The 25,872-nt window shown below is 36.1% G+C and overlaps 3 protein-coding genes across 6 annotated transcripts in view; 1 reads left to right on the forward strand and 2 right to left on the reverse strand.

Annotated features, from left to right (window-relative positions):
- Positions 1–359: 359 nt before the first annotated feature.
- Positions 360–7,468, forward strand: LOC102597766 (E3 ubiquitin ligase BIG BROTHER-like). Of its 2 annotated transcripts, none has more exons than XM_006356318.2 (9): positions 360–607; positions 1,753–1,847; positions 1,922–2,086; positions 2,727–2,958; positions 4,432–4,466; positions 4,927–4,971; positions 6,158–6,285; positions 6,964–7,072; positions 7,160–7,468. In XM_006356318.2, exons 3-9 carry the CDS (start codon positions 1,946–1,948, stop codon positions 7,208–7,210), a joined length of 741 nt encoding a protein of 246 aa, XP_006356380.1. In that variant the 5' UTR covers positions 360–607; positions 1,753–1,847; positions 1,922–1,945; the 3' UTR covers positions 7,211–7,468. The 2 variants fall into 2 exon arrangements, with proteins under 2 accessions (XP_006356380.1, XP_006356379.1); XM_006356317.2 differs by having other exon boundaries at positions 360–515.
- Positions 7,469–8,970: 1,502 nt separating this feature from the next.
- LOC102598307 (pentatricopeptide repeat-containing protein At2g22410, mitochondrial) lies at positions 8,971–12,189 on the reverse strand. Its single transcript, XM_006356319.2, has 2 exons — positions 9,752–12,189; positions 8,971–9,373 (listed from the first exon to the last, which is right to left on the reverse strand). The coding sequence occupies exon 1, from the start codon at positions 11,967–11,969 to the stop codon at positions 9,900–9,902; it is 2,070 nt and encodes a 689-aa protein (XP_006356381.1). The 5' UTR covers positions 11,970–12,189; the 3' UTR covers positions 8,971–9,373; positions 9,752–9,899.
- Positions 12,190–13,615: 1,426 nt separating this feature from the next.
- The window catches only part of LOC102598651 (zinc finger CCCH domain-containing protein 19), a 16,955-nt gene continuing 4,698 nt past the window's right edge, over positions 13,616–25,872 (reverse strand). For 2 of the 3 annotated variants that reach the window (XM_006356322.2, XM_006356320.2), the window contains 8 exons: positions 23,457–23,641; positions 21,888–22,806; positions 21,622–21,749; positions 18,270–18,329; positions 18,140–18,190; positions 16,858–16,928; positions 16,068–16,219; positions 13,616–15,982 (listed from right to left, as the gene is read on the reverse strand). In XM_006356322.2, the coding sequence (XP_006356384.1) occupies positions 13,941–15,982; positions 16,068–16,219; positions 16,858–16,928; positions 18,140–18,190; positions 18,270–18,329; positions 21,622–21,749; positions 21,888–22,806; positions 23,457–23,641 (3,608 nt within the window). In that variant the 3' untranslated portion in view covers positions 13,616–13,940. The remainder of the gene's footprint in view (positions 15,983–16,067; positions 16,220–16,857; positions 16,929–18,139; positions 18,191–18,269; positions 18,330–21,621; positions 21,750–21,887; positions 22,807–23,456; positions 23,642–25,872) is intronic. The other variant, XM_006356321.2, reaches the window with a different exon arrangement.

The raw sequence follows: 25,872 nt of genomic DNA on the forward strand, positions 1-25,872 counted from the left end.
CATCAGATGTTCATATCCACATTGAGGTCCGATTAAATCTAAATTTACGTCAAAAAATTCAACATTAAAAGATAAAACTCTCCTTAATAAAAGTGATCATATTTAAAGGCAATTCAAAACTTACCACTTCATCAGAACTCTCTTGTCAGCCATTGAACCCATAATTGATACTCCTATGTTGCATTACTCTCTCATTAATGTCACAAAAAAAAAACAATGTATGTACTATATTATAATTTACTCATAACTAGCATGTGTTGTATAAAGAGAGTACAAAGAGAAAAAACATAGCAGTCATTGTACAGTGTGCTTTACAGGTGGTACATTATTCCCTATCCATCTTTATAGAAGTGAGGAGAGAGAGAGAGAAAAAAGTGAAAAAAAACTCAATTTGCAACTCTGTCTTCATCTTCTCTCTCTCATGCCATTTTCACACACAAAGGAGAAAAAAGAAGAAGAAGAGAGAACAACTTTGATGAACTGCATAAGGCATTCAATAAAGCAAACAAACTAATGTCGGTTCTTTAATCTCTTTATTATTCTTCCTTTCTTCACCTCCTTATCTTCCATTTTCACTCTGTTTTCATTTTCTCAATCTCAAAAAATGGTGAGCTAACCTAACAATTTTTCAATCTCAAATTCCGTTTTAATTTCGTTGCAAATTTTTGATTTCTGACGGAAATCTGCATTCTGGAGTCTCCCGGTTTTTATGGCAAAATCAAGGAATTTATGATAGGTTATGGTGAAATTTGGTTTTTATAAGCAAATGTGGCGTTAATTGCTTCCTGATTGTTGTTGCGATCCGTTTGATTGCTGAGGAAATGCTTGAAATTATTTGAACAATAAATTAAAGGAATTTCGATTTAGTTGAAATTTGGTTTTGCTACTCTTTTTTTCCAAGTATAATGTGCTAATATATGGTGGTAATTTCTGTTGAATTGTGTTGAGATCTGTTGGGGTACTCTTTTGTTCTGAACAAAAAGGAAAACAAAGGGAATTTCTGCATTCTGCCGGTTTTTATGGAAAAATCAACGAATTGATGATAGGTTATGGTGAAGTTTGGTTTTTAGAAGCAAATGTGGCGTTAATTGCCTTCTAATTGTTGTTGTGATCCGTTTTATTGAAACAAAAAATTGAAAGGAAACGAATAAACCTGAAAGTATAAAATTTCTTGTGCATTTGTTCAGGAATTACTGTTTGATTTAGTTAAAGTTTCTTGCTACAGAGTGGTTAGATTTTATCTCTGAGTTTCTCAAGTAAAATGTGCGAAATCTGGTGTTTAATTTCGTCCACATTGTTGCAATCTATTAATGCTGGAGAGTAAGAGGACAAAGCATAATTTATTTATTTTATTCTGTGTGTGTTTTGAAATATCAAGTTATTATTGCTTGATTTGTTTGAAGTTGATATGGAGCAGCTTGGTTTTATATCTGATTTTCTTAAGTATAATGTGCCTATATGTTGTTACTTTTAACTCGATTGTTGTTGCAAATTTTGGTTTCTGAGGGAGTGCTGGAAAATATAGTACTGTTTTTGAAGAGATGTAAGGGAAGTTACTTGAGTTAGTTCTAATTTTCTGTTTAAAAGAATTAGTTACAATTTCTTGATAATGAAAGTGTTTTTTTCTTTGCTTTTCCCTTTTGTTAATCTTTGTGCATCAGCAAGGATATAACATATGTATTTTTGTCTTCTAATTTTCCTTTTTGGCTTGGTTTATAGATGATAAAGAAACTGATTGTTTTGTTTTAATAGGATTGCCAAATCTGAAGAGGATCCACATTTATTATCTTGGAATCAAAGTTTCATAAGTTGATTGTTCATCTCTGTGCTCTCCAGAAGAATTAGTGGTAAATATGATTTTCGTTGTCTTGTAGTCATCATAGCTACTTTAGCTTTAAGAGTTGACACAGCGAATTTGCAGTGTGCTGCAGAATAGTAATTCACCATGAACTGGAATCAGCAAACGGAAATTTATTACACAAATGGTGCTGTGCCTTATAATTCAATTGGAAGTTTTATGGATTTCTTTGGAGGTGTTACATATGACCATGTTAATTATATATTTGCCGATCCTCCCTATGCTCAGGTATTCAGTAGTTTAGCAGAAGTTGATCATTTTTTTTTCTATATTCATGTTGTGCCTTCCACTACTTCCATTTTGATCCCATATTCCATCTTCTGTCCTGTTATGCAGGATTGTGCAAACTAACTTGTACAAATGAGGGTGCAATTGGAACAATGATTAGTTTTACACTTGTAGAATTAACTTTGCAACCCTGTACATTTTGAAAATCATGATAGGATAAGCAGATATTACTAACAGTGCTCATGAATATGAAAAAAAGTCCATGAGAAAGTGGAAGTTTGTTTATCAAGTATGTGCTGTTCTATACGTACATACATTTACTCTAGTAGCGTGCATACTGCATAGAGGAAACTTAGAACCATGCCTTAGTACACATATACAACATGTATCAACTGCATAATTAGCAACTATGCTGCATTTAAAGGACACTAGCTTTCAAATTGCTCTAGCAAACTAAGAAACTCTGCTACAATCTGCTAAGCATATGAAAACCTTAGAGATACCTTTGGATATCACTTAACTGTAACATGTACATTTTCTTGATACATCTTTGGTTTCGTCTATATCAAACTGTCAGTAACATGGAAAGTAGAGCATGTTCTTAAATAACACTGCCATATGACTTCTCTGATTCTTGCAGGAGAGTTTATATCCATCCATCAGCACCAATCCATACAAATTTGGTTATTCTGAAGCAGGTAGTTTCTCGTATTACGATTATGATCATGAATATGTGGTGAATGATCATGTATCTGGAATCGAGGAGCATGATAGACATTTAGAAAACCCTTCAACTGCCACTGTAAATGTAGCTGCAAATGTGCATAGAGAGGAAATTTCAGGCTCCAATTCACTCACTAATTCTGTGGAATGTAAGTTCCCTTTTCAGTATCTTCCTACTGTGGTTGATAAGTACAAGTTTTAAAAAAGAAAACCGACAAAGCTAGAATGTTGAAAGCCTGTGTATATGGAAACTTCTTCTACAGTTCCTTTCTTTATATTTTTTGCCTTGTGTATATATTGTATGATAAACTATTGCAAGGAAAATGCATCAGGAATAATTTATTGATCATCTACCATGAGTTGCCTGCATTAGTTAGCACCTTTTTAGTTCATTCCTACTGTAAAGATGTCTCCCTGTGCTCACATTTTATTTACTATTATCTGTCAATTATTTAGCAAACACGATATTAGATATTCACACTGCCATCTGTATACCAGCCTCAGTCGCTTAACACCGTAATTCTAGATCATAACATCCCCTCTTCATCGCTCCCAAAGTTCTGAGCATTGAGGACAGATATCTACTGTTCTTTTGCATCTCAAGGTTATAGGTGAAATCAAAACACTCACCTTCCAATGGTTATCTTGATGTCTTGAAAGCCATTGAGCTATAAGGACGAGTGTTCCGCAGTGCCCACTCAAAGTGCATTAGTCAACCAACAAAATTTGACTTGGATGGGTTAGGAGAAGGCCATCCAACAAAATGAACAAATCCTTGTCTGATAACTCCTTGAATGATTCATGCTCATCATATGAAATTGGTCCTGTGGTCTGCAGCAGTTGACTCAAATGATTCTCAGAAGGCACTGAGACGTTTTTCTGCTGTTTATTTAAAAAGGACCTCTGCTACAGCATTTCTGAAGACTATCTCTTTTGGTACCAATTCTGTATGGATGCTAAAATAGCTGGTCACAATGCCAAGATTCTAGATTGGACAGATCTTTTATTAAATTGAAGATATGCCTGTAAACACAGGTTATTAGTGTGTGGAGAGTGATAAAATGCATAAAATAGTAGTACATCATACTTTCCTAAGTCAAAGTGGTGCTAAGGTTGCTTTATTACACTTTCTAATTTCACTTCCCCTCTTCTTTATGTAGTCTCCAAACATTACTGGTTGCTGCTTCAATGCCAAATATTATTCCAAAAAACTCAATGGCTTTTTCTTCTTTACAATAACTGGTTATGCGTTTCTTTATGTTTTCCAGATACCAATTTCTGAAAGTTAATAGTGACAGTTTTCTTTTGTAAGGCAGCCGTCTAGAAGCATGTATCCAGCACATTCTTCTATTATGCATTATGTGCTGCAACTATATTGAATTATTGATTATGCATCTAAAATTTGTGATGGGATAGAGTATTAGAGTTAAGAAGGATACACGTCGATCTGAACACAGCAAAAAGTGTTTGGAATATGTTTGTGTTGGACCTTATGCCTTTGAGTATTTGCAGTCTCATTTGTCTCCGTTTTCTGCTACTGTTGCTTGGCCTATTCATAAAAAGCCTCCTAATTTTATTATACATTAAGTTATGGATAAGCATGACCCTTTGCTCTTTTTCAGGTCCCAGGGGTCAAATTAATACTCGTGACAGTGAGGTATGAAGTTTTATACCAAGTTATATTTATTTTCTCTTTCATGTCATGGCCTTTAGTCTGGCTGATGTGTAACCACCATAACCTCTATTTTTCTTATTCAAAGTATTTGCATACTACAACAAGAATAAAGCTGTTTTTTGTGTTTGTGTTTGTAAGTAATGATTTAAAGCAGACAAACAATAAAACAGCTTAATAGTTTTAAAACTACTCTTTTGATGAATAAGAAACAATTGTAATAGTAGTTTACCATTCCCAAAAGAAAAAGGTAAAAATATAATAGTAACTAGAGGAGTCTTGCATTTTCTCTTCCTGCTAATGTTTTCAAAAATTGCTACTGGCTGCTGAGTAAGAAGGGATCATACTTGTTTCTTTTACAGAGGGTGAAGAAGCTTTTATTGTCCTCTTATGATTAGAACTACTCACTACTAATTTTATTCATCTATGTCGTAAATTAATGCAGGTTGTTTGGCACGATAGTATCGACCCTGACAACATGACCTATGAGGTTTGATTTGTAAAATTGATGTCACCTCCACTTATTTGACTTGTATTATCATTACCTTGTGCATCATCAGATAGTATCATTATCTCGTAATCCACTTTGAGACACCAAGAATCTCATATCGGAATTATTTTGGTTACTAAGACAGAATTAGTTTTCAAAGCTATGCATGTTGACATGAAAGAGCCCTGTAAGGTACAGTATATTTTTTGTGGGATCTCTATCACCTCTATCCTTAGAGTGAGATAGGTCTAGATGGAGTGAAATGGATAGGAAGGGTTCATATAACTAATCTCCACTAGCTTGGGATCGAGGCTTAATTGTTGTTGTAGACGTATGTGACATGCATTACTGACGAGAATGATGGCTTAGTGTCGAATGAAAGATGGCACTGATACTTCGATACAATTTCTCGGTTCAATTGTGATAGTTTCCGCACTGTTTTCTCTAGGTTGAATTAAACATCCTTATTCATGGGAGGGAATGTCATAGGTCCCTTTTGCAAGCCTTGTCCTGAATGGAATTAAGATTCCAGTAAGAATGTCATTTTCAATACACGTGCATAGAGAAATATTTGGCTCAAATAGGTGGGAGATCCTAGGTAGTAGGAACCTCATGGAATTAGTCAAGGTGCGCACAAGCTGGCCACCACATCAAGAGTATAATAAAAAGAATATTTGATTCAAGATGGAGTAGGCAATTAATTGATTCAGAGGATTTTTGAGTTTATTCTTCTATTCTACTTTATCTTTTGAGGCTAAAGAGTATTTTGATTCTCCTTATGAAAATTTTCATATTCGATCGTTCTTGTCATTGAACCATTTCCGTATACAATACAGTCATGACTACTATTTAAGCGAATTGATTTACTTTCTTGACAAATCATACTAGAAATAGTGTAGCTGATGAGTGGTGTAATTAACAGACATGCGTTACATACTCTTCAGTGTTCACATTCTTATCTGCAGAAATTCATTGAAGACAACAATGATTTTTTCTTTTATTGATTGTTTCCACTATCCTTGTTTTAGTGATCATAAGTAATGTTTTAGTTTGCTTTATTATGGATTATTTGGAGATTTATATTGTAGACTTTTGTTTTATTTTGGATTGCTTGAAGATTTATATTGGAGACTTAGTAAAACTTGCCGCTTTAATTCCCTTAGATAAAATGTGGATTGAATTGCAGGAATTACTTGAGTTGGGGGAGGCTGTTGGAACTCAAAGCAGAGGCCTTTCCCAAGATCAAATCTCCTCGCTTCCAGTCACAAAGTTTAAGTGTGGCTTTTTCTCAAGAAAGAAATCAAGAAAGGAAAGGTAGAACAAACCATTGAGTATCTCTTCCTATAAATAAGGGCAACTAATGAAAAAATTTATGTTTAATTTCCCTCTAGCTGTAAGCCTGTAACGTATTATGATTTTCTTCATTTGCTTCTCATTCTGTGTTGATTGTTATGTTTTCTTCAAGAATAATAGGCTGGTGGGTTGCTTTCCACATGTGACCAGGTCATACAAATCATTGTTACTTTAGTTGATAATTTTTTGTTAATTTGAGAAACTGGTGGACTTTTTATGTTTCTCATCAACAATCTTCTTCACCTAAATAGTGTATAAGTATCTACTGTTTACCTTTTTAAAAATTCAAGTATAGATATGTTACCACACTATTCTATATTACCTATTTCCTTGGGTGGGTATCGTGTCCTTTTATATTTCACCTGCACATATTTTTTTCTAGACCTCCTTTGAGAGATGTCATCTGGTGCATATTGTGGAGTTTAATATATGTATGTGGCTATGTGTGTTTTATTTGTTTTTCTCCCCACAGGTTATTGATGAGATTCTTTTTTATTTTTGTCATTATTATCTATTATAGTACTAATTTCCCAAAAAAAATTGTTAGTCTATCATGATTATCTTGGTGTAGTACTTTGGGCAAGGTTTTGTATCAAAGCGTTTACACTGAACACAGTGGATTTACCTTCTTATTTCCAGGTGTGTGATCTGCCAGATGGAATACAAACGAAAGGATCGGCAGGTCACGCTTCCTTGCAAACATGTCTATCATTCTGGTTGTGGAAGCAGATGGCTAAGTATCAACAAAGTAATCAACTGAACTCTCTCAAAACTATTTCCCTCAATCGATCATTGTATATATACCAGATTATTGAGTCATTTACTTATGTGTCAGGCTTGCCCAATTTGCTACTCAGAAGTGGTGATCAATACATCAAAGCGGTGAAGCAAATAATAAGCACCGATGGGGACTGAAATCATATTTTTCTTCTTGGTCAAAGCATTTTCCCTTTCTATTTTCGTTATAGAATCTTATATTTCCTGTTCCTTGTGTTACATTAGAGAAATAGTTTAGTGGTAAATAAGAACATAAAGAAACACCACATTCGTTAACGATGGAGCTTTGTACCACGTGTTCTGTTTTACATATTTAGCCTTGATCTCAAAACTTTGTCACAGAAAGGATTTCTAGTTTTACTTTTTACTGTCCTGATCCTATTGCATGGGGGAAAATACAAATAGGTTCTTGTAAGATGTGTTCTGAAAATGATATCTAGTTGTTTATAATCTTGCATTTCATACATCTGTTTAGCTTTTTCAAGGGATTGTGTGTGTAAATGTATTGGAGCATTGGACAAAATCATCTTGTAGGAATTGTATCCCTTTTCACTTGTTTACTCCTCAACTCATGTCATCCATTAATGGTAAGTCGTTCAACGTCTAGCACTCGCCCGTTTTAGTTACTATTTAGGAAAGATGGTGTCCTTTTATACATTTTTATGGGAAAGGGGCTCTTTTGGCTTCAAATTCATATTTATAAAATAATAATCACAATAACATTACAATACAGAGAATGAGAATGTAATAAATACAAATACATATTTATTGCTGGGACGATGAGACATGATGAACTAGAAGATTTCCCGAGGCAACTTTCTCACGAACGAAATAATAGTCTATTGCGACATGCTTTGTTCGAGAATGCAACCAGAGGCAAAGTCAAAATTTTAGTTTTATAGATTCTGAATTTTATAGACATGATTTCAAATGTTAATAACTGAGTTCTAAACTTAATATTTGTACATAGTTAATAAACTTCTTAATACAAATACATTATTTGAACAAAAATTATTGAGTTCCGTCGAACCCATATAAGGGCTTCTAGCTTCGCCCCCTAAGGCAACACTGGATTTTGAGCAAAATATAATGCACCCATATATCCCAAAGATGGGCCATTTAAATTTCAAGTTTTTGCACATATTGCCCCTATTCCAGGTGGTCTTTAATTTAACCATTTGACACTTAAAGTAACGAAAAGGGCCAAAAATGCCCTTGTCAATGAAAAATAAATCGCAAGGTATAAGTTTAGTGACACAAGTTATGCTCCAGGAAATAAGTTTAATGATATAAATTATACTCCAGGGCATAAGAACACCGACACAAGTTATGCTCCAGGGCATAAAAACAATGACGCAAGTTATGTCCCAAGACACAAGTTATGCCTTAGGACAAAAGAAATTATGTCCAAGGCATAAGTTATGCCATATGACATAAGTTCAGTGGCACAAATTATGCCCCAAAGCAAAGTTCTCTAAAAGTTTTACCTTGTGAATAAGACACTACAGAATTTATGCCCCACAGCAAACATTATCCAATGAAATTAGGTCATAGTTAAGAATATTTTGGCCCTCGAATTTTCATTTAATGAACAGTAGGAAAAATAATAATTAAAGACCACAAATCTGAGAGGCAAAAATTAAGAATCACCCCAAAATAGGGGCAATTGTGCGAATGACCCTAAATTTTCTGACAGCCACACCATGTCATTTTCCCTAACTTCTAGGTGAGTCAATATCCGCTCATTTATTAACTCAGCTCGTTTTAACCCATCCAAATTCAGCTCAATTCACTCATTTGCCACATCTAATTGTGATTATGCTTAGGTGGGATCTTAATTAGTAGTTTTCATCTTTTGGATGTCAACTAACCAATACAAGTTGGTTTTAGAATAATTGTGTGCGCACCAGTGACGGAGCCAAAAATTTTATTAAGAGAATTCAACTTTATAAATATAGATTATGCCAAGCTTCTGTTTCAAGTAAAGGAATTCAACTCTTATATTTATCACATATTTCTTTATGTTTTACTTATAATATATGTGTATAATAAGTAAAACAAATTAAGCAAGAGGGATAATATAAAACCTCCCTTGCTTGAATGTGGCTCCACCACTTGTGTTTGCGCAGGCTAGTTAAGCTTGAGCACTATAGCCATATATAGTCTCTTCGATTGTCAAAAAAATGTGTCTCAACCACTTGTGTTTTCACTCATGAAACATTTTAGCTCAATTCATCATCCTTCACCCAGAGCCAGCAAACTGCTCTCCTGTCTGAAAGAAACTCAAAACAATTAGTATCTTTCAATTAATTCGTATCTCTAACTCAACATGATATATACATCCATTCGTACTTAATTGCCAACATCATTGTCGTTACAACTACTTCCATGACATTTGGTTAGTTTAACTCCTACAATAAACATATTGTACTTGTCAAATAGAGAAGATAATGACTAGGTTCTCAACTATTAAGATCATTTCTTAGACACCTCGATGTTTTGACATATGAAGTGGTCCTAAATCCTAAAGAACTTTCAAATTATCTCCTAAGCAATAATTGCATTTAACAGGATACCACCAAATAATATGATCCTATAATGAGCCAAGCAGCAATGCAGAAGTGAAATGATCAAATGTAATTCACAATACCTCAGTAGAACAGAGGAGTGGGTTAAGTCGTTCCCGTGGCCTTAAGATTGCAACTCAACTCCTGCCCTCCTAATCATTGGAACATCTTTAGCAGGACCAAGTCCTTTTGTTGTCTACGTAGGTTTGGTGACTGACGAACCAGATTTTCTTACATTGCACTGTAAACATCAGAATCACATAACAGGTCATATCTGATATATGGAAAATATTCAACTATTTCCATGTGTCTTGTTAACTGAATCAAACATTCATAAATCTGATCGGACTGAAAATGCGTCTTGTCTCTAACAATAAACTCAAAAATATTTCCATTTACTTCAACGGAGCTGCAACCAGGTGTCTTTTGTAATCCCCTTTCACCCATCATCTTCCTCACATCTCGTGCCTTATGTTGCATAGTTGCTTCAACATACATGTTAGCAAGTAAGACATAAGTTCCACTATCACCAGGATCCAATTCAAGAAGTTTCAGAGCTGCCTTTTCCCCCATCTCAATGTTCCTATGAACTCGACAAGCAAAAAACAATGCTCCCCATACTGAAGCATCAGCCTCATTTGGCACGCCACGGACTAGCTCATAAGCTTCTTGCAGGAGCCCTGCCCTGCCCAAAAGGTCTACCATGCAAGAGTAATGTTTAGATTTAGGGGGAATTTTGAACTTTTTGCTCATTTGAGCAAAAAACTTTCGCCCTTCTTCAACCAAACCTCCATGACAACAAGCTGACAAGACCCCAAGAAATGTGACATCATCTGGTCTCAGGCCACTGTCAACCATCTTCAAAAAATATGATAGAGCATCATGTCCATTTCCATGATGCGCGAAGGCACCAATTGCAGCTGTCCAAGTCAATGAGTTTCTGATGGGCATCTCATGAAAAACCTGAAGCGTTTTTTCGATGTTACCACATTTGGCATACATATCAACAAGTGCAGTTCCCAGAGAAACAGTTAAACAAAGCTTATGTTTTTTGATGTAGTGGTGGAGCCAAATCCCAATATCAAGTGCTCCAAGTTGTGCACAAGCTGATAGACTACTAACCATTGTCACTTCATCGGGTTTTATATTCATCGTTTGCATTTCCTGAAACAAAACCAGTGCCTCTTTACTGCGCTTAGCTTGGACATAACCTCCAATCAAGGCATTCCACTGTACAATATCTTTCTCCGGCATCTCATTGAAAAGCCTCCTTGCTTCATCCAAACAACCAAATTTAGCAAACCCGCTAATCATTATAGTCCAACTTACCACAGTCCTCTCATCCATCCTATCAAACAAAGCCTTTGCTTCATTTAGACTCCCATTCTTCATATACATGTCCATGAGTGCATTGCAAAGTGGTATGCTAAAATATAAACACTTGTCCCTAAAGTATCTATGTAACTTCCTCCCAAGCTCCAAATCCTCAAGCTGAGCGCATGCCCCTACCATCCCAATGATAGTAACTTCATCAGGCTCCACAGACTCCATTTTCATCTTCTCAAATACCATCAACGCTTCCCTCGATCTCCCACTCCTAACATAACCATTAATCATTGAATTCCAAGAAACTAGGTCCCTCACAGAACTATCATCAAACACCTTATATGCATCCTCCAAGAATCCACAAGAAACCAAAAAATGAATCACTGCGTTATGCACAAACACATCTCCATCATAACCAATCCTCAAAACATGTACAAGAATCTCTTGACCCATATAATACAAGCCCAATCTAGAACATATCCTAAACAACAAAGGAAAAGTATGATTATCAGGCTTCAAACAACTAAATTCATTCTCTACTGTCATAAGCATCTGTTTATACAAAAAGAATGCATCAATTGGGGTTTCACTTTCACAGCAACCTCTTATAGCCATATTCCAAGAAAATGTATTTGGGTTTTCCATATTATACAATATTTTTTTACAATAATCAAGATTACCCTTTTCTGAGAGTGCACAAAAGGCTATTAAACGACTTGAAGCAAACCCATTTGAGAATATGCCTGTGAGAATCATTTGTGAGTGGATTTGTTTGAGTTGGTTCATGTATTTGCATTTGGTTTCTAAAAGAGAAAGTAGTGGATTGGTTTGTACAAAAATATGATTTGTCCTCCATTTGAATTGGGATTTGGTTTTGTAATGGGGTAATTTAGAAGAAATGGTTTTGGAGAAAAGTTTTAGTGTACAATGGTGAAGTGATGAAGAGCTGAAGGATTGAGAAATGATATGCATCATTCTCTTGGAAAGAAAACAACTTTAGCCAACGTCTACAAGTTTGCATCATTCACAACCTTCCTTCTAAAGGTTCGATCACTTCTTTGAATAACTAAAAAATCACTATTCCTATCCAAGTATGCATCATTCACAATTTCTAATCATATTTTTTTCTACATCCACCAGTTAAATCACCAAAAATTCCTTTTCTCTATTAATGTCAATGAATCACTACTAAAATATTTTAATATGTTTTAATATTTGTATATAAATTTAAATAACATACTTCACCTAATTTCACAAAAGACATTTAACAATCACTTTTTACCCTTTGAAACTATCAATTTTTAACCTCACAAGTTGTAAATTATCCCGAAAATGGAAATAAAAACAAATAGCACAATTTCTTCGAAATTTGGGGAGAAAGAGAGTGAAAAATAAATGGTGGGTGGGAAAAACATGGAGGGTAGAAAGAGAAAAATAAAATGGGGAGGGGTGGGAAAAAGAAGAAAGAAGTGAAATTTTTATTTCTTATTTTCGTTTTGTCTTGCCTTTTTATTTTTTTGTAATTATTGTTAGTCAAATTTTATGTCTATGATCCATTTACGCATGAAATTATATATTTGTTCCAATTCAATTATTAAGTTGTAACATAGGTTTGATCAATGGAGTTTAAAATGTTGAGTTTCTTTGGATTTTAAGGATTTTGTTGGCAATGAATAGAAGGATCCAAATGATAAACAGAGTCAATCATTTTGTCTTTATAAAATAACCTAATTTAAATTCAAAGTATGTATTGAGAAAAACAATGACCAAACACAACTCTAATTCAACTTTAAAAATTTCAAATAAAGTGAAATTGTTTTGATTTTTATGGTCAAATAACAAATGTCCGCATAGTTTCATAATTCTATTTCTTTATCGACTTTTTTCAAGTTTCCACTGTTTACATTATTATTATTTTCCTTAAATGTATCCCTCCCTTTTTCATAAGTAAAGCATCTTTATAAAGGCAACCAGCATACAAGAAGCAGACTTTGCTGCCAAACTCAAAATCGCTATTTACTTTGAAAAATATATTGGTTTCTTTTACTGTTTAGTTAAGTACATCATCTGAAATTTATCTTAGTTTATAACTCTTTATTCACGCAAGCGAGTAGAGTTATTTTGTTTGTTGAATTGATTAATATGTTGCATACTTTTGTATTAAAACAATACATGTTAAAAAAAATTAAAAATTAAAAATATGATGTTAAAATAAATAGATTTTTGCAAGTTATTTGAAAAAAGGTCCATCTCCAAAAGGTTTTCACAGAGATAAGCTTTAGGGGGTAAATAATTTTGTGGCGAAACAAAGGGCTATATAGCAAAAGTGATTCCGTGAGACCGCAAACTAGTTTTCAAGGGCCCTAACAATCTCATCCCTCCAGTTTCCAGGACATTTTCAGGTGCAAATACAATTTTGTTTTATTGCTTTGGTCAGAACTAAGAAGATACAAGGAGGCTTCGAGAGAAGTAAAATCACTGCAAGCTACAAAGGGTAGAAATATGGGGGGACGAAAGATATTGGAATGGGCTTTTTCGAGATAATAAAAACATGAAAAGGGTATAATAGTAAACTACCAACTACTTTTTAAACTAAAAGGCAACAAGTTAACACACCAAAACAAGCCAAAAACTACCTTGTCCCAGAACTCTGTGAGGCATTTCATAAATTCCATGATTCAAGTCTAGAGCAGCAAAATCCATAAATATGAAACTAGGCAAATATTTGGCCACAACACCCGCTGTCTGCGTTATTAGAAGCTGATAACATAGGCCGGGAATCTAGCTACTGGGAAAACTGCATCAGATCAGAAGAGGGCGGGGAGCTACTAATCTGCACAAGTTTACAATTATAGAACACCAAAATAACCTATATACTAAAGACAACTGAGACGAAATCACTGTACAAAATCACTTTACTCCTACTACTACTCTGTTTCCTCCTGATTAGCCATGAAGATAATTGCATCTATCACCCTTTATGCATCGATTGTTTGTATTATATGGGCAGGGCACATTATTCTTTTTGAAGCCACCTCTAGACGGCCCTCTACTCCCAAAAGACGATTGCCTATCCCAGTTCCTACCCTTGTCCCTCTGACCAGAGAATCTCCCATCTTGATGCTGATCATTATTTCTTGTGCCTCGATTCCCATTAGGTCCACCCCTACCTTGATTTGAATCTCCTTGAGGTGGTGGTCTTTGGACAAGTGCTCCAGGATTTCCAGCTCCCATACCCCACCCATTACCAGATGTAGGCCCTTGAATAGTTGATCCCATGCTCCCTGTTGGAGCAACCCAACCTGGATTGGCATTCCCAGGAGTCAAGCCCTGAACACCAGCATTCCCAGATTGTGCAACCCATCCAGGATTTGGATTCCCAGGAAGTGGCCCAGTCGGAGCCCAACCAGGATTTACAGTCCCTGGAGGCATTGCCTGAACTGCTCCCCAATTTACATTCATGATTGCTGGTACGGGTCCACCCCAGCCCACATTTGGATTTCCAGGCATCATACCCCAGCCAGTGTTATTCTCAGGTCGTAATGCTGAAGCAGAACTCGCATTCTCTTGCAAACCAGCACCCCATGGAACACTAGGCACAGTTGTAGGCTGTATGATCTGTTGGCTGCCTTGAGCTGGTGTGCTCCAATAATCAGGCTGAGGCATAACTGAGGCACCTGCATTTGAAAAATTTCCAGCAAGATTCTGTACAGATGAGGATGTAGTACCCCAATTACCATATCCCTGGGACTGCCCTGGTGCCAGAGCAGAAATGTTTGGCTCTCCCTTAGAAGGTGCTGCCGCAACCCATGTATGGACATCCACACTAGGGTTCTGCATATTAAGAGATACAGACTGGAGAGCTGCATGCTGTGCACCAAGTTGGCTATTAATCAGTGCTGTCTGTTGCTCACTAGCTGCAAATGATTGAGCATTTTGCAAAGAATATCCAGACTGTGCAGCAATGACCTGTTCAGAAGTAGGCACTAGACCAAAATCACTACCAGAATTCACATAATTATTTTCCGATCCCCTAATTGAAGGCCCACCAAAATTTTGAACAGCAGCAGATGCATTAATCCCATCATCTGGTGGGGCTGGAGGAGATTGGAGAATTCTGTTGCCACTAGAATACGAATTTGCACCTGGAACAGATGGCCCATCTCCCGCAACCCAACCAGCAGTATTCTGCTTTGGAGTAGGAGATGGGAGATTCATAGAATCATCATTACTCCACCTCTCAGTAGAAAGCGCAGAAACATCACCAGAAGTCATTCCACCACCAGAAGGAACCAAACGACGAGAATTCTGAGATCCAACATTCTGGTCGACTCGAGGTCTCTCTCCATTTTGATTTTGCAGAACAGTTGCTGAAAGTATATTGTCAACTACTGATGGCATTTTCTCAAACCTCCCTGCCAGTGCATCAGTCAAAAGAATAGACTCCTCTTGTTTATTTGAAGATCTCCATATTTTCAAATCAGCAGGGAAGTATCCTGTATTGCTCCATTTACGCAACTGGACCAGAGAAAATGGTCCCTGTATTTTACCAGAAGGGTCCTTGTAATTCCACACTTTTTCAGCTTCATTGATCTTGATGGAACTTTCTGCAACCTTACCCTGGAGTGTAGCTGGAGAAGATACCGATGATGCACCAGAAAATGACTCCATTCTCGACAAAAATTGGCTATTCCGTCCCATTGGCTCAGAAATAGCAGCAGAAGTCGGTTTATCCATATTCATAGATTCTGTCTCCTTATCTCTTCCTTCAATCCATGCGTCTTCATTCAGTCCCCCTCCAGAATGCACACCATCTTCACTTCTGCTCAAAACGTTTTTACCAGAGGAGCTCCTGTTTAGTTCAAAGTTCTTTGAAGAAAATTTTCCTGCAGCCCCCCAAGAATCTTTTGGAGAGAAGTTGCTTCTTGGAGAAACTGGCCCACGTCCTCTCCGGTTAAGGCTTGAATCCCTAGACCTCATAAAAGCATCTGCATGAGAAGTAGCAACTTTCAAATTATACACTGCAAAGCATATTATTCATAGCATATGAAGAAGAAAGGAAACTAATAGAACCTCGTCTATCATTACTTTCACTGTCCTCATCCTCTGACTCATAGCTTGGGTCCATTTTTGGATCTGCATGTATTTCTGGAACTTCCTCAAGTCTACGGTGACGCTCATCGGGAGTCTTCAAGAGCTGTAGTTTCTCTACACATTCTCTAAGTGTAATCATTAGTTAAGGAGTATATTAAGAGCACTGATTCAGCCCAAGCAACACGAAGCAAAGACCAATAGAAAAAGGGATGAAAGAACTGCTTCTAAAGGTATCATATATGTTAGGCAACACAGTATTCAAGGTCCAAAATTCAAGCAATGCCGAAGTGAGGATAAGTTTACTTCAATAGCACCAATATACCCATCTACGTTCAACAACATATAACAATAATTAAAGTAGATCTAAATAAAAATGGGAACATATGAAGTCATGAATTACTCAATAATTAAGGGAGCTCTAAATAAAAATGGGTACATATGAAGTCATGAATTACTGCATGAGAACAGAACACTAGTAATATGGCAACTGAATACTAACGCAAACCCATCCATAACCTGAAGTACATATGCAAATAGAAGTGTTCATAATTTTCATCAGCAAACTTTAAGCCATCCTCTGATATCAAGAAAAATTGTTATTAGGCCCTAGCATTGCACACAATTTATCGACCCAACAGTCCTGCCTCCAGAGAAGGAAAATGGACACCAATGAAGACTTATTCAAGCAAATATTACACTGCAGTTTGATAATGGCAAGAGGGAAGGGGAAGGGAATAGAAATGATAAAATTTTGGCGAACAAAGGATATTCCTTCTTGCGCCCTTTCTCACTAGCTCGATCACGAAGATGAGAGAGACGGGATATCTCTGATTCCAGCCACTGAACATCAGCAAAAAGAATCAGGTAAGATATATTAGAACAAGTTAGGAACCCAGTAGAGGATGACCACAAGCAGAAGGAATCCATTAGAAGTGCAATCAAAGAACACAACCATTACAGAGCATACCCTAACAAATTTTGGCCACACCAATAGGAATAGAAATTTTTATGCTAAAGGCCCTCAGAAAGCAGTAGCTATCTTTACACGAGATATCATCAACTACGGCAGTGTACTAAGAGGACAAAAACGACCAGCCAGTAAATCATAGTCAACTTTTAGAAAGTTCATGAATAAAATAGTTTGTCGTCTAACCATTATTTATTTTTTTGAAATAGGTAATGTTGTATTACTCAGCATTAAGGTATGCTGGAGACCTCCAAAAGGGTAGTAACAAGCTAAAACAAGAGATTAATTACAGTAATCCTAAAAGATCTACTAACTGTTCAGTATTTTCTATACAATGTTCTTTACACCAAAAGTAGAAAGTTCCAATGCAGCTTCCTTTGATTTTCTGAATGTCATCTAACCATCATCGCTAGCTAAACAGTTTGAGACTGGGTAACTGAACTCCAAAAGGTTTATGGTATATTTCTTGACGAGCTTATCCAATCCTTAGAATGAAAAGGTCAATTACAAGACACAAATTCCCCTCATCCATTTACAATATTGCTTACGATATGCCCTTTTCTATTTTCTCTAATAAATGTCCTAACTCCTAGCTCAACAGTAGCATCTCCGACGCTTAATCTGCAAAGTGCTGACTGCCAAAACTTCTAGTCTTTAATAAGGTAAAAGATTGTATTGATGTTAGGAGTAAATCCCACTATACAAGAGGTACAAAAAGAGCAGAGAATCTTACCCTAGTAGCTATTTGAGTAGATAAAAATGCATGTCAAGGACCAGGCACTGGAGGTCAAATAAACAGTTAGCTAGTCCAAAAAGGGGCGCTTATAAATAGGATTTCAACAAGGTAACTCATGAAGATTGTACATGTATTCAGGGACAGAAGAGATAGCCACACAGATAAGAGAGAGACTCCCTTGATTCCAGTTCAAAGAAAGTAATAGAGGAAATAATCTGCCAAAAATAGAACTTCTAACCAACTGCTGAATAACTTTCTTCAACCTTATTAATCACTGGCACATCTTTAAATGACAACCATATGCATATCGATAAAAGTAATCCAAAGAAGTGTTTCCATTTCACTAACCTCATTAACTCTTGCTGCATGTATTTCCATGGCCTTGTCAAGAATGTCACCCTGTGAATAAACCAATTTAATAAGCAGATGAAAATAAGTGCAAACCAGAAGTAATTATCAACATCAGCCTGCATCATACCACTGTTGGTCTATTAATGAGTCCACATCTTATACTCTGGCGCAGACGCTTGCATTCTTCCTGAAATGTCAAAAGAAGATATATGTGAACAGCTTGAACAGATTCAGTGTAATCAATTTTTTATATACAAATTTGTCAGATCAATGGACCAAAATCAGTTCAACTTATTACGTTTATTCACTCTTATTTCGGTTTTATGGAATATAGTTCACTTCTATTATTTTCTTTTCATATTTTATGGGACTGATTTCTTCTTTATTTATTATATTCAAAAATTAAAAATACTGAAATTAATAACAAATAATCAAAGGCAATTTAGGAAGCCATCACAACTTTTCATGATCAAATAAGTAGCAAATAAATACAAATTAATTAATTAAATTCAACACTTTTTTTTTTTTTTTGAGATAAGGGTAACTTAAATTCAACACTTATTTTAATCAAAGGTTGAAAGAGAGTTGATAGTATAAAAGAACAAAAGAAAAGAAAAACAAAAGCATCAGAACAGAAATGAAGGTAGTGTAAAAATCTACCTAAAGGAATCAAAATTTTAAAAAATTAAAAGAATAATATATAAAAACAAATGATTGAGAGGGTGGGAAAGCCTGATAACAAAAGTAAATAGACTAATACCAGGTTCGAAACCTGGGTTTCTCCTATGGAGAGACTTTTGGGCTTGGGCAACCACTAACCAGTGCACCAGCTCATTGTTTATTCATACAAGGGGCACAGTTACTATATGACTGTTATTTCAACATATTTACATGTAAATATTGATTTTCTTCCGAAATTTGCAGGTGCTGGTGACCCCCCCTCACCCTTACATATAGGTCCACCTCTGCATTAAATGCTGCACCAAAAAGGTGTGAATATGAATGAACAGAAGACAAATCAACTCCAGCTTCTAGATCATTGCTTCTTTTCCAAGAGGACAGATGAAGATCATAAAAGTATCACATATGAGTAAACATGGATGAAGCAATACGCCAGTTAGGCAAAAATACAAATAGTTCTTTTGGGAGTCTGGGGAAATGATCTTTAATCGGTTCATGCTAGAAAAGTAACCCAAACACCAATGTAGTGGCAAACTTACTGGTTGACATATAACCCCTTCCCTTCTTCTTTCCATGTTTTCCTTTCTGGCTGTAATATAACCCTTTCCCTCGTCTCGAGTTTCCCTTTATGCAACGTCTGGATTCAAGGGTTCTACTGAGGGATGGAGAGTGATGCCCCCCCCCCCCCAATATAACCCCTTTCCCTCGTCTTGAGGGTTCCCTTCATGCAACATCTGGATTCCAGGGTTCTACTACTGAGGAATGGGGAGTGATGCCCCCCAGCCCCACCAAACAAAGGTCCTTTCTGTGTTTAGATGATATAGAAAAACAAGGCAAGGTGGTTGATACCAAGCACAGCCTTGTAAAGCATGCGGAGAAAGGAGATATGGCAGAGGTAAACTAGTCGGGGGTGACCTCTCCAACCCCTAGTACACTCCAATAACCCCCTCTTCAATTGCCAACAAACAATGAAAACAGCAGTCAAACTCAATTTTTCTAGACTTTGCTTGTCTGCAACTTAAACATTTTGACTATTTAGGGTTTCTATTACCCCCATTTCAACTTTCAATGTCTATTTCTACCTTGGATGAAAATTTGATGGTGCTTTATCACGCGCCAAGCATGTGGGATTTTTTAAAATTTGAATACATTTTATTATTATTTTTATCTCACATAGACCACCTTTTCCAGCCAGAATTAAAAAAAAGGATGGAAGGTATCAGTTTTTAGGACATAGTAACAGTTCCTAAAATTGTAAACATCTCATTTGACTTCAAATTAAATTATTCCTGTTAAAACTCACACACTTTTGGTAATCCATGTAACAAGCTTGACGGAAACTCTTTTTTTTTCAAACGAATCTATTATTTTACTATTTAGACATGCTAGTTTAATCCCACAGTGGGATTTGGGGAGGGTGGTGTGTACGCACTCTTACCCTTACCTTATGAAGGTAGAGAGTTCGTTCCGATTAGACCCCTGACTCAAGGAGAGTATACCAAAATCAAGTATGTAAAGCAAAAACATGAGCAATGAGATAATGCTAAACACAATCAAGAAGAGAACTGTAGCAACAAGAAATAATACAATAATTGAAGCAAAGGAAACCACAAGTAATACTAAGATAGAAAAATAAGGTAGTACGAGAGTAATAATAACACTACTGATTATTTTATTTTAAAAAAAAAAACACTACTAATAAGGGAACTAGACAATATTTGACTACCTACTAACTTTCTAGTTTCCACCATAATCCTGACCTTCATATCTTCCTATCTAAGATCATGTCTTCCATCAAGTTGCAAGTGTATCATGTCATGTCCAATCACCTCTCCTCAAAACTTTTTCGGTCTACCTCTACCTCTCCTAATACCCACTACAATTAACCTCTCACACCTCCTCATTGGGGGATCGGTACATCTTTCTCTTCACATGCTTGAACCATCTCATCTTGTCCGCCATAGAGGCAACTCCCACCTTATCCCAGATAGCTTCGTTCCTGATCCTATATCTCATTTTCTGGATGTGCGAGTTCTTGACCGGCTGCCACTGTGTCCCATTCAACATAGTTGGTCTAACCACCACTATATTTTATGCAATCTGCATTTGTTTTAACTAAATTTATTTTTCTGTTTATACTTGTGCATATTTGGTACTCCATTTTTTTTACTAGATTGTAACAAGTATGGTTGCAACTCCATTTTTGGGGCTAGATCGAATTTTCTAAACAAAAAAAGAAGAAATCAAGAGGGGAAAAAAAGCAACAAAAAAATATGTAGTTGAATCATCTAGTCATGGTATATGATTGTGTAGCAATTAGATGGTGAACAAATAACCACACAGGCTTATTTAACACTATTTCCCATGCTCATGCGTCAACAAAGAACTGAAACCAATCTTCCTGTAACTTGGCACGTTAGGTGAAAATAGACACTAGAAATAGTAGTCAAGGGGGTAAAAACACCTCACATAATTTAGATGTGGCAAATTGCAAACTGAGTCATGTTTCGGAAATTTGCTTTCGAATTAAGCCTAAAATTTACCAAAAATTGTGTTTTCTCACAAGTATATTTGTAATCAAAAGCTTGTGACACGAAAACAACAAAAAAATAAATTTTGTGGAGAAATTTCTCTCTCCTCTTTTGAATATTATTATTCATCAGGATTTCAATTAGAATCTTGGTATTCTTTTTTTTCTTTCCTACAGCTTTTCTTATCATGAACCAATTTCAGAATGTCAAACTAGGTATTTCAAATTGTATTTCATGATTTAGCACACGAAACACATATTCAATCACCTCTGTGAAATCTTGATTTGAGATTGTATCAATTGATAAAACCTCAGTCTTGTTCAGATTTAAGATCTCCAGCTGAATATCAGTTGTCCTCTTGCCAAGTTTGTATGGTTCAGCGGCTTTGCTTGTACCTGCAGTCAGGACCACATTGTTCAGAAAAAGAAGTTGAGGAGCTTCAAATAAAATGCATGTACATAATAATATCATAAAAGCAAGAAAATAATAAGAAGGTACAAACAAGCAATGTCCTGAAAACTACATGTAATTACCTACAACTTGCACCAGCCTATAAAGGTCTTGCTTCTGAACGTTACCAGAAATTCGTATTCTCAAAAAGGTTCCAACAACTTTTTCATGGAATTTGTCATTCTCTTCAAGAAGGTCCTCCACCAATTTTCGTCGTAGGTAAATTAAGCTGATGTTATGCACATCAATAGCTGCATACTCATCAAGATTTGATTGAGGTCCCCTATTTTCACCTTTCTTACGTTTACGTTTCCTGTCTTTGACTCCCTTTGTAGGAGTGTCAGCATTTGCATCAGCTTCAAACTGATTAAATTCTGTATCAACTACACTACCTTGAACATCATCAATCTGAGAATCCTCTTTCATAAGAAAATGAGACTCAAGTAGTTTCAACATCTCGAAGTGCCCAACACGTGCTTTTCCAAATAGCCTTTCAAGTCTTGAATCACATATAATTTGACTTTTACGACGAGGGTCACGCAGTTTGTTTGTTTTGATATATTCGAGCAACAGAGCTTGCACATCAAATTGAGAAAGAACAGAAGTGTCACCACTTTTCATATGCTTAACAAATTCAAGCAGCTCTTTTGATGCCCACTCAGTGGTGCCAGCTGTGGAGAAGCCTTCGCTTATAGTAACAGCCATAGTTGTGGCATCCTCTTCCTTTCTGACAGATTTCGATCGTTTTCTTAGCTTTCTTCTTTTGGTTTTACTTGCTTCCAATGTGTCAATGGATGCATCTGAACCAGAACCTCCATCATCATTATTGTCACGTTGTGCCTGAGACAGTTCTTGTTTAGAAGCTGACACATCAGCTCCCTTCCGAGGACTTTTGGCATCAGCAATTTCATCTGAAGATAAAGATAGCTTCGCTTTTAAATCCATTAAGTAGTCCTTGAACAGATATTCAAAGCTACTCTTGTCATCAAAATCTATCGGACCCTGGGCCAGCAAAGAGCAAGAAGATCAGAACTGTGCTAAAGGTTTAGATTAAAAAGACTACCCAGTTTAAGGAGGAAGAAGTTAGGAACACCAATCAATTACCACCAGAAAAAAAAAACAGAAACTAAAAACACAGAATAGTTCATGTTGCTAGCAACCGTATAAAAGAGAACTTAGACAGTCTATTTATTCTACATCAGATAATATTTTAGATATAAAATTTAATGTAACAACCCAAAATTGATCTCAATATGTATAACTCTATATGCCTACTACACCACCAATAAACCCAACCCACCTAGAATATTTAACTAGGTCTCTCATAAGTCGTAACTACCTGATGTAGCATAAAAGTTTATAACCAAAATCACCATGCTCTTAAGTGGATTGGATAATGGATATGATAGGGTAACTCCCAGGCCCAACTTCCTTACTTTTTTAGCCAATCAGTTATGGTTGTGCTCTTTAATTTTCTTGGAATCTTTCTTTATGCATGTTTCCAATTAACTTGCAGCAACTTATATTTTAACTGAATGGTACTCATAGTAAAAAAGTTATGCATATGCATAGGATGTGTGACAACATTGGTTGAGAATAGCTTAATCCAATCAACAGCTCAAAAAGATAGCAAGTATAGTAGAACTACATACATCATTCTCTTCTTTACCAAGGCCTTCTATTAGCTTGACCATTCTCATGCAGTTCTTGCAAAATCCCTTGTTTCCTCTTACACATAGGATGACATCGTCTTTGATGCACCCCTTGCATAATGAAAATGTGCATGTGTAGCACAAATAGCAAGCATTCTTCTGACAAATAGTACACTGATGCCAACCTGAAAAGGTACAAAAAGAACTACAATGTAAAAGCAGTGCAACTAGAAGAAGAAACATATTTCAAAGTTAAATGGTATAGCAGACAGTTAGTTTTTTCATGTCATGAATTCAAATAAGGAAAAGTACTAAAGATGATACTTTAGAGCTCTCAATGATAGAACTTTTTATAATAGACATTCTCAATCTAATAGTGTGTTAATAAATTTTTCCATGCAATACTATAAGCACAAGCCAATACAAATTCCCATCAACTCAAGGAAACACGGGAGGAGTTATGAATCAGATGGCAGAAGTGAACAATATAACTATAACTTTACATGTTCCCAGAAGTCATCATTTCTCTACTCAAGAACCCAAAGTAAGTCATTGATTGAAATCTACCCACAGGAGGTAAATTGCACACAAACTATGCATAGATATTGACACTGATTTTACTCTAGTAAAGTGGAACTTCAAGAGAACTCCATTCCAACTTAAAATAATTACAATCACCTCCTATAAAAATGGAAATAGATTTGATTAATGTATTCAATGTACCAGTAATCCACACACTTCCTCCTCTATATCATTCATGATTCATCTACAGGACCCAATTGGTACTGCACAATCATTTGTCAAAGGACAAATCCACCTTTCTCTTTGTTAATTTCCTTCTATTCTATTGTTAGTCTAACACCAAAAACCACCTCTCTGTCGTTCCCAAACTTCTTTATTAGTTTTCATGGCCACTTTTATGAAATACATCCGTTAATATGTATTGTAAACCTTCTCCGTCTTTCAATCAACTAATAGTTCAGCTCATTGACTTCATGGATCTACCTCATAGATGTAGCACTAATAACAATGTGTTTTAAACTGATGGAATATATGACTAAGACCGCCTATATTTTTATTAAGATATTTGGATCCAAACGCACATCTGATTACTCAGATATTGTATCTAAATCTGAACATTGGATAGCTAAGATTGTTTTTTTCCACAACATCAGAATGTTATATAATTCATCTTTATTTAGTAGATATTAATAAATATAAATTTTATATCCTCAATATATTAATTTACATGATGTTGTATAATGTTTATTTGATGAACCACACTCCAAAAGTGTGGGCATTGGTGGTACTTGATGATAATGGTTAATGGTGCCTGGTCGAGGAGGTTGGTGGTGGTGGTTGTGCACGATCGCTGGAGGTAGTTGTGTGCTGATGACAAGAGATGATGGATGTGCAGTTGTAGCAGATGGTGATGGTTAGTGGTAGTGGGTGTGCGATGGAAGTTTGTAGTAGAGGTAGCTAATGGTAACTACTAGTGGAGGAAATTGTCGATGGTGGTGGTTGATAGTGATGGTTATACAGGGGAGGCTAGGGAGAAGATGGTTTGTGGTGGTGGAGGTAGTTGATGGTAGAGGTGCTTGGTGGTTTGTGGTGGTCGTTGACGGACATGATTGTGTAGTCAAGCTGGGTGATAAAAGTGATTGATAGTGATGTCGGGCTATGGAAAAAATTGATGGCGGAGGTAGTTGAATGGTGGTATTGTCACATTCACAAGACCTTCAAGTTAAGATCTTAACAATTTTAGGATTTGGGACAATACGTGAATTATGAATAATTCAAACCTATTAAGAGCTAATAGGTGGTAAGAGCTAGTAGGTGGTTGCAAAAGGAAGGAAAAAGGAATGCACTTAATAAGTTGACGTCGGAATGATTCATATTCAAGAATCTATTAAGTAGCAACATAATGGAGACTATATACTCTCCATTTGGTACCGAAGTCATCGTTATTTTGAGTTTTAGGCTATACTGCCATATCTCTTGTTCTAAATGTGACTTGTGCTCAAGCTGAGATTTTGATGAGTTCAATGATTTCCCAAATCTCTCTTTATCGGGTGGCTTCTATATCTACTTAGAGGAAACAATGGCAAAGTTCATTGCTTTTTGTGGTTGCTGTCAAAAGAAGCGGTTCTGACCCATGAAAATCTGAAAAAAAAGAGGATATCAATTTGCCTCTAGATGTACTCTGTGTGGAGAGCAAGCAGAGACAATCAACCATCTTTTTTTACACTGTAAGTGGACTGAACAGCTATGGAGAATGTTCATTTGCCTGAAAGGAATTATGTGGGTGAAACCAGGAAGCATCAAAGGAGTTCTAAGTAGCTGGATTAGGGATGGCAATGCTTCAAAGGAGGAGAGATGGAAGTTTGTCCCAGCATGCGTTTACTGGACAATTTGA

The sequence above is a fragment of the Solanum tuberosum genome, unplaced genomic scaffold, assembly GCF_000226075.1.
Source record: "Solanum tuberosum cultivar DM 1-3 516 R44 unplaced genomic scaffold, SolTub_3.0 scf00217, whole genome shotgun sequence".
Lineage (NCBI taxonomy): Eukaryota > Viridiplantae > Streptophyta > Magnoliopsida > Solanales > Solanaceae > Solanum > Solanum tuberosum.